The sequence below is a fragment of the Erpetoichthys calabaricus genome, chromosome 8 (genome assembly GCF_900747795.2).
Source record: "Erpetoichthys calabaricus chromosome 8, fErpCal1.3, whole genome shotgun sequence".
NCBI lineage: Eukaryota > Metazoa > Chordata > Cladistia > Polypteriformes > Polypteridae > Erpetoichthys > Erpetoichthys calabaricus.
In genome coordinates this window covers 92315594-92325688 of record NC_041401.2, presented here as the reverse complement: position 1 = coordinate 92325688, position 10095 = coordinate 92315594, and the positions used below count along the sequence as shown (strand labels likewise).

The window sequence follows — 10095 nt, the reverse complement described above, 5'->3', positions numbered from 1 at the left end:
AAGCTCGCCTTTTACTAAAAAGGTAAATGTAAAACTATTTTCAATCAGTTTATTGAAACGCTCCCGTTAAGGATTGCAATAACATATTCGCGAGATAAAAGAACGAAGTAGGGGGAAATGGAGGAAGAGCCGCGAACAGCTAAGAGCAAAAAATTAATTAAACAATTGAGAACAGAGCGAGTTAAGCATACAAGCATGTTCATAAGGGAAAGAAAGCACGGTGTAAAACGTAAGTTTAAATTAAGTTTATAGAAACGCTCCCGCTACGGATTGCAATAACATATTCGCGAGATAAAAGTTTAATGAGAACACACGAGGTATAAACGAACCACACGCCGTGGCGCAACGTTAGGGGCAACAGTTTCAACCATTCTATGATCTGCTTCTCGCAACTGAAAGACGGCACATGGCGGATGTTAGCCGACTTGCTGACCGCAACGTTAGGGGCTTCAAGTATGGCGCTGACGCCACATCTCAGTGCCAACACTTTGCAGACTGTACTTAAAAGACACGCCGTCCTCACTGGACAGTTAAAATCACCAATCAAACTAACGATGACATCAAGTATTACCCAATCAAAAGTAGGAAAGGAGGCATCTTCATAAAATGCGTGTGGGATGATTTGCATGAGACGCTGCTTAAAAAAAAAAATGATACAAAAAATACGGGATAAATCCCGTCCAGTATTGATTCAAAACGGGACGCACAATTTTATTCTCAAACGCGGCACGATTCCGTATTTTAAAGGACGGGTGGCAACCGTACAGTGCCAGGTAACCACCAATACAATCACATTGTGATTCAGACTAGGAATGCAATTAATGTAATTACCCCGATCTACATACAAGGCGACAGTCTTGCAACATTCAAAGATGATGGTTTGGGATAAGTACACCATACAACATAAAAGAGGTTATGAAGCCTTGAACCGAAAAAAGCGACATCTCAGAGATCATAAAAAAAAAAATAGGAGGTAATGTCGTTTTACTCGCTGTAGATTTTAGTCAAACATTACCAGTTATTCCACGAGGGAGACCAGCAGATGAACTCAACGCGTGTTTAAAATCCATGCTTCTCCCACGATCGGTTATATGTCTCGTGTTCTCGGGTAGGTACACCAAAAAATGTATACATTTAAGCATGTAATGGGCAAAGAAAAAATGAGGTATACCCGAAGGCACTGCAGTAGTACTTCATGTAACTTTACTTCTTAAATGTTAATGTTTTACTGTTTAATAATTTAAACGCTTCTTATATGTTGTTCAAATTCTTTTATCAAAATACCACTGACAGCGCAATGCACGATAACATGGAGTGAATACACCATACGCATCCGCCCACGGCTGCCCTGCTGTGCGCAGATAGGAGTTGATTCTACAATAAAATAAAATAAAGATAAAAAGACTAAAACAATCATCACCCATAAAGCGGATAGTAGACGTGACGTACTATATGTGTACCACATTTCAAGTGTATAGGTGAAACGGTTTGCGAGCTACAGGTCATTTAAAATCCTGGACAGACACACAAATTGCCACGGTAGCAAATTACAGAAGAAGATTTTACTGTTTAATAATTTATATTTATATGAAATGTGCTTCTTATATATTACTTCATATTCTCATATGATAATGATGTTAATGTTTATATTGATTTCTGTGTTATTAAAACTGCATGTATGTGTGTATATGTATATATATATATATATATGTATATATATATATATATATATATATATATATATATATTATATATATACTAGCAAAATACCCGCGCTTTGCAGCGGAGAAGTAGTGTGTTAAAGAGGTTATGAAAAAAAAAGGAAACATTTTAAAAATAACGTAACATGATTGTCAATGAAAGCCCGTTTCACTCAGTAAGTCTTATGTGTGTGTTTATGTATGTGTGTATATATATGTAGATGTGTATATGTAAATATGTATATATATGTATATGTATATAAATGTTTATGTGTGTGTGTATATTATATATATAATATATATATATATATATATATATATATATATATATAAAAAACAGCAACAGTTATAACAATGACAACACAATTACATTGACAATCATGTTACGTTATTTTTAAAATGTTTCCTTTTTTTTTTCATAACCTCTTTAACACACTACTTCTCCGCTGCGAAGCGCGGGTATTTTGCTAGTATATATATATATGTATATGTATGTATATATATATATGTATATATATATATGTATATGTATGTATATATATATATATGTATATGTATGTATATATATATATATATATATGTATATGTATGTATATATATGTATATGTATATGTATGTATATATATGTATATGTATATGTATGTATATATATATGTATGTATATATATGTATATGTATATATGTATATGTATATATATATATATATATGTATGTATATATATGTGTATATATACAGTAATCCCTCGTCCATCGCGGGGGTTGCGTTCCAGAGCCACCCGCGAAATAAGAAAATTTTTATATTGTCATGCTTGGGTCACAGATTTGCGCAGAAACACAGGAGGTTGTAGAGAGACAGGAACGTTATTCAAACACTGCAAACAAACATTTGTCTCTTTTTCAAAAGTTTAAACTGTGCTCCATGACAAGACAGAGATGACAGCTCTGTCTCACAATTAAAAGAATGCAAACATATCTTCCTCTTCAAAGGAGTGCGCGTCAGGAGCACAGACTGTCAGAAACAGAGAGTAGAGAAAAGCCAAGCAAAATGACACCTTTTATTGGCTAACTAAAAAGATTTCAATATGCAAGCTTTCGAGGCAACTCAGGCCCCTTCTTCAGGCAAGAGAGGAAAGCAAACAAATCAATAGGGCTGTTTGGCTTTTAAGTATGCGAAGCACCGCCGGTACAAAGCTGTTGAAGGCGGCAGCTCACACCCCTTCCGTCAGGAGCAGGGAGAGAGAGAGAGAGAGACAGAGAAAAACAATGTCAAAAATCAATACGTGCCCTTTGAGCTTTTAAGTATGCGAAGCACTGTGTAGCATGTCGCTTCACGAAGCAGCTGCACACAGAAGGTAGCAACGTGAAGATAATCTTTCAGCATTTTTAGACGAGCGTCCGTATCGTCTAGGTGTGCGAACAGCCCCCCTGCTCATACCCCCTATGTCAGGATCAGAGAAAGTCAGTGCAAGAGAGAGATTGAGAAAAGTAAGTTGGGTAGCTTCTCAGCCATCTGCCAATAGCGTCCCTTGTATGAAATTAACTGGGCAAACCAACTGAGGAAGCATGTATCAGAAATTAAAAGACCCATTGTCCTCAGAAATCCGCGAACCAGCAAAAATCCGCGATATATATTTAAATATGCTTTCATATAAAATCCGCGATAGAGTGAAGCCGCGAAAGGCGAAGCGCGATATAGCGAGGGATCACTGTATATATGTGTATATATAGGTAGATCTTTTAGCTACCTTGACATTGTTCACTTCAGTATGAGGACAAAGAATGAGATAATTATTTTGAAGATTTCTGTTTAATACGATGAGCTTTTCATTAGGAGCATTGTTTGTGTTGCTGTTAAATTTTAAAAAATAATTGGAAGATTTTTTTTTTTTGTAGGCCTTATTGGTTTTGCATCAACCAGAAAATATTGAACTCTGGAATCCTGATGCTCCAATAGAAACGTTTTGGGACATAAGGTATTCTTATTATGATTAATATTTATACTATATTGGACCTTAAGGAAAATTCAGGATTAATAATGCTCTAAGTGACAATTTTTCTTTTACTTTATTAGAGATCAAAGTAATAAGATATTGTTTATATGGGAATGTTCGTGTTTGTTACTTAGTATTGCCTAATTTTTTTTTTTTTTTTGTTTCATATAAACTTTTCTTTCTTCAACTTGTAAAGCACTTTGAGCTACAACATTTGTAGGAAAATGTGCTATATAAATGAATGCTGTTGTTGAAAGCTTGTTTTATGTTTATCATAGTCTGCATTTCAATAAAAGGAAATTTTACAAATTAAATCAGTTACTATATTGTAGCTTACGTTGTATAATAGGTATCTTGCATATGATATCAATATATTTAGTTCAGAAACATTTTTTTTTCCTAGGGCACTTGATTTGCTAGTGTAAATTCACATTCAAAAGTAAACTGAAACATAATTATAGTTATGTTTTCATAGCTCCCAGGTGCTGTTTTTTATTTGCAAGAAGTTAATGGGTCATCATCTACTAAATAGCACTGAAATTCTGAAGTGGCTGAGGGAAATTTTGATCTGCAGAAACAAGTTTCTTCTTAAGAATAAGGTAGGTTATTTATATATTTATATTATATACATACTTTTGAAGATATATACTATATGTTGTATGTGTGTATGTGTGTGTATATATATGTATATATATATATATATATATATATATATATATATATATATATATATATATATATATATATATATATATATATATCTATAATAATAAAAGGCAAAGCCCTCACTGACTGACTGACTGACTCACTCACTCACTCACTCACTGACTGACTCATCACTAATTCTCCAACTTCCCGTGTAGGTGGAAGGCTGAAATTTGGCAGGCTCATTCCTTACAGCTTACTTACAAAAGTTAGGCAGGTTTCATTTCGAAATTCAAAGCGTAATGGTCATAACTGGAACATATTTTTTGTCCATACACTGTAATGGAGGAGGCGGAGTCACGTATCGCGTCATCACGCCTCCTACGTAATCACGTGAAATAAAAACAAGGAAGAGATTTACAGCACGAGTCACACGCGGGAACGAAGGTAAATGACGTTAATTTTTGACTGTCTTTTAATACTGTGTAAGCATACATATTAACACATGTGCAATTAAACGTGTGCATTTACGGGGTGATTTCTCAGGCTTAAAAGCTCACCTTTTATCAAACGCGGGAACAAAGGTAACTGACGTTGTTCACTGTCTTTTAATACTGTGTAACCATACATATTAACACATGTGCAATTAAACGTGTGCATTTACGGGGTGATTTCTCAGGCTTAAAAGCTCGCCTTTTACTAAAAAGGTAAATGCAAAACTATTTTCAATCAGTTTATTGAAACGCTCCCATTAAGGATTGCAATAACATATTCGCGAGATAAAAGAACGAAGTAGGGGGAAATGGAGGAAGAGCCGCAAACAGCGAACACCAAAAAATTAATTAAACAATTGAGAACGGAGCGACTTAAGCATACAAGCATGTTCATAAGGGAAACAAAGCACGGTGTAAAACGTAAGTTTAAATTAAGTTTATAGAAACGCTCCCGCTGCGGATTGCAATAACATATTCGCAAGATAAAACTTTAATGAGAAGACACGAGGTATAAACGAACCACACGCCGTGGCGCAACGTTAGGGGCAACAGTTTCAACCATTCTATGATCTGCTTCTCGCAACTGAAAGACGGCACATGGCGGATGTTAGCCGACTTGCTGACCGCAACGTTAGGGGCTTTAACTATGGCGCTGACGCCACATCTCAGTGCCAACACTTTGCAGACTCTACTTAAAAGACACGCCCTCCTCACTGGACACTTAAAAAGACCAATCAAAGTAACGATGACATCAAGTATTACCCAATCAAAAGTAGGAAAGGAGGCATCTTCATAAAATGCGTGTGGGATGATTTGCATGAGACGCTGCTTTAAAAAAAAAATTATAAAAAAAATTGTATTGTTTTGTATTGATTCAAAACGGGACGCGCAAGTTCATTCTCAAACGCGGCACGATTCCGTATTTTAAAGGACGGGTGGCAACCCTACAGTGCCAGGTAACCACCCATACAATCACATTGTGATTCAGACTAGGAATGCAATGAATGTAATTACCCCGATCTACATACAAGGCGAAACTCTTGCAACATTCAAAGATGATGGTTTGGGATAAGTACACCATACAACATAAAACAGCTTATGAAGCCTTGAACCGAAAAAAGCAAGATCTCAGAGATCGTAAAAAAAAAAAAATAGGAGGTAATGTCGTTTTACTCGCTGTAGATTTTAGTCAAACATTACCAGTTATTCCACGAGGGAGACCAGCAGATCAACTCAACGCGTGTTTAAAATCCATGCTTCTCCCACGCTCGGTTATATGTCGCGTGTTCTCCGGTAGGTGCACCAAAAAATGTATACATTTAAGCATGTAATGGGCAAACAAAAAATGAGGTATACCCGAAGGCACTGCAGTAGTACTTAATGTAACTACTTCTTAAATGTTAATGTTTTACTGTTTAATAATTTATACGCTTCTTATATGTTGTTCAAATTCTTTTATCAAAATACCACTGACAGCGCAATGCACGATAACATGGAGTGAATACACCATACGCATCCGCCCACGGCTGCCCTGCTGTGCGCAGATAGGAGTTGATTCTACAATAAAATAAAATAAAGATAAAAAGAGTAAAACAATCATCACCCATAAAGCGGATAGTAGACGTGACGTACTATATGTGTACCACATTTCAAGTGTATAGGTGAAACGGTTTGCGAGCTACAGGTCATTTAAAATCCTGGACAGACGCACAAATTGCCACGGTAGCAAATTACAGAAGAAGATTTTACTGTTTAATAATTTATATTTATATGAAATGTGCTTCTTATATATTACTTCATATTCTCATATGATAATGATGTTAATGTTTATATTGATTTCTGTGTTGTTAAAACTGCATGTATGTGTGTATATGTATATATATATATATATATATATACTAGCAAAATACCCGCGCTTCGCAGCGGAGAAGTAGTGTGTTAAAGAGGTTATGAAAAAAAAGGAAACATTTTAAAAATAACGTAATATGATTGTCAATGAAAGTCCGTTTCAGTCAGTAAGTCTTATGTGTGTGTTTATGTATGTGTGTATATATATGTAGATGTGTATATGTAGATATGTATATATATGTATATGTATATAAATGTTTATGTGTGTGTGTATATTATATATATAATATATATATATATATATATATATATATATATATATATATATATATAAAAGACAGCAACAGTTATAACAATGACAACACAATTACATTGACAATCATGTTACGTTATTTTTAAAATGTTTCCTTTTTTTTTCATAACCTCTTTAACACACTACTTCTCCGCTGCGAAGCGCGGGTATTTTGCTAGTATATATATATATATATACACACAGTGCTGCATATGTTTTAGGCAGGTGTGAAAAAATGCTGTAAATAAAGAATGCTTTTAAAAATGGAAGTGGTTAATCATTTATTTTCATCAATCAACAAAATACACTGAATGAACAAAAGAGAAATCTAAATCAAATCAATATTTGGTGTGACCACCCTTTCCCTTCAAAACAGCATCAATTCTTCTGGGTACACTTGCACACAGTTTTTGAAGGAACTCGGTTGGTAGGTTGTTCCAAACATCTTGGCGAACTAACCACAGATCTTCTGTGAATGTAGGCTTCCTCACATCCTTCTGTCTCTTCATGTAATCCCAGACACACTCGATGATGTTGAGATCAGGGCTCTGTGGGGGCCATACCATCACTTCCAGGACTTCTTGTTCTTCTTTACGCTGAAGATAGTTCTTAATGACTTTGGCTGTATGTTTGGGGTCGTTGTCCTGCTGCAGAATAAATTTGGGGCCAATCATATGCCTCCCTGATGGTATTGCATGATGGATAAGTATCTGCTTGTATTTCTCAGCATTGAGAACACCATTAATCCTGACCAAATCTCCAACTCCATTTGCAGAAATGCAGCCCCAAACGTTCAAGGAACCTCCACCATGTTTCACTTGTGCCTGCAGACACTCATTATTGTACCGCTCTCCAGCCCTTCGACGAACAAACTGCCTTCTGCTACAGCCAGATATTTGAAATTTTGACTCATTAGTCTAGAGCACCTGTTGCCATTTTTCTGCACCCCTGTTCCTATGTTTTCGTGCATACTTGAGTCGCTTGGCCTTGTTTCCACATCGGAGGTATGGCTTTTTGGCTGCAACTCTTCCATGAAGACCACTTCTGGCCAGACTTCTCCGGACAGTAGATGGGTGTACCTGCGTCCCACTGGTTTCTGCCAGTTCTGAGCTGATGGCTCTGCTGGACAAATTCCGATTTCGAAGGGTAATAAGCTTGATGTGTCTTTCATCTGCTGCACTAAGTTTCCTTGGCCGACCACTGCTTCTACGATCCTCAGCGTTGCCCGTTTCTTTGTGCTTCTTCAAAAGAGCTTGAACAACACATCTTGAAACCCCAGTCTGCTTTGAAATCTTTGTCTGGGAGAGACCTTGCTGATGCAGTATAACTACCTTGTGTCTTGTTGCTGTGCTCAATCTTGCCATGACATGAAACTGTTACACCTGCCTAAAACTTTTGCACAGTACTGTATATATATACCTGGGAGATATTCCACACCTCCCTAATAAATCACCTGTAGTGCTCCTGGGTGTGGCTTAAAAAAGGACTCACCCACCTCCAAGTAGAGGCCAGAGTTGTAGGATAACATTTATCAGTCCTTGGAGACTGCTCTGGTTGTGGCTGCCTTTCTATGAATAAAAGGCTTTTTTGTTGGACTGAGCTAGCGTCATTGCATATTTGTGTCGGGTTGGGGTGGCAGGTGGCGCCCCTGGTCTTCACACTATATATATATATATATATATATATATATATATATATATATATATATATATATATATATATATATGTATGTGTGTGTGTGTGTGTGTGTGTGTGTGTATGTGTGTATGTGTGTGTGTATGCATGTGTGTGTGTGTGTGTGTACAAACACACAGTCCCCTCCACAATTATTATCATCCCTATGAAAGATGATTAAAATGGTTATAAAAAATTCACCTTTTGGTGAATCACCTTAATTTCGCATTGAAAAATTGAAGCCATTTAATTTTTTTGGGGGGGGGGGAAACTAATCCCTCATCAAGACCTAATTATTTTGAACAAAACCACATGTGGCACAATTATTGACATCCCTAGAAATTCTTATGAACAAAGTGTAACTGAAACATTTTTCCATATATATCTTGCTTTTTAAATTGAGCAGAGTGTGTATGATCTTCCAATCAGTAATTCATGACTTCCTGTTTCGCTTTGGTATAAATATGAGATGTCATTGATTCGTGCCAAAATTAAATTCAATCCAACTCCTTCTCAACTGTTCAGGCCCCTTGCCCACATTTTGACACTGATTGGTCATTTCATTACATTTATTTTTGGTGCAATTAAAGGGTGGTCTTTAGTCGAAATGCAATACATGTGGAGTACTCCTTAGTGAAATGTAATACATCTGCTTCGCTTTTAGTTATCATATACAATCTGTGAACAAGAATTAAAATGCAATGTGCTCAAAAACTGAAATCTCAAAATTTTGTAAGCATTTTTACCCCTTGTCTGTAACTGGTTGAGCCACATCTATCAGGTGCTATATAGCATGTAGTCTTTTTGCACAACAAGATAGAAATCTTGCAAAATTGCTCACGTTGTGCCAAGTTAGTTGGGGAGTGGCAGTTGGATTTAATATTTAAGTCTTATAAAGATTTTCGATGTCGTTAATGCCAGGACTCTGACTGAATCACTCTAGGACACCAATTATCTTTATTTTAAGCCACTTCTTTGTCACTCATGCGGTGTGGTTTCGGTTAGTATAATTTTGAAAGGCGAACTTCCTACCAGCTTTAAGCATTTTGGCAGAAGGGAGCACGTTATCCTCTGGGATCTGACTGTATTTTACAGACTTCATTTAATTCTGTCCTACTTTAACGTGTGCAAAATTTTGTGTGGAAGATTCATTTGCAATGTTAATTTCAACCTTATCTTTTTAACTAATATAACATTCAGGTTCAAGTTTCTCATGTGGAAACAGTTTAATCAGATCCTTTCTTGCATGTCTCCTATAATAAATGTAGCACAAGACAAAAAATATACAATACAACAAAGTAATAATTACAACACTATAGACGTAATATGCAACAATGCGCAGTATGCACTCTCATTCAATTATTAGTATGTTTGGTTGTAGTCTTACAATCTCCAAATGAAAAATGTCACAGAATATGGTGGTGTACGTATTAATGGTCCTTTACACTTTG

At 36.0% G+C, this 10095-nt stretch overlaps 1 protein-coding gene across 1 annotated transcript in view; it reads left to right on the top strand.

The window, feature by feature from the left end:
- nf1a (neurofibromin 1a) overlaps positions 1-10095 on the top strand; it is a 456100-nt gene that overhangs the window by 158291 nt on the left and 287714 nt on the right. The window contains 2 exon segments of the mRNA XM_051931227.1: positions 3594-3673; positions 4167-4290. Of these exon segments, the coding sequence (XP_051787187.1) occupies positions 3594-3673; positions 4167-4290 (204 nt within the window).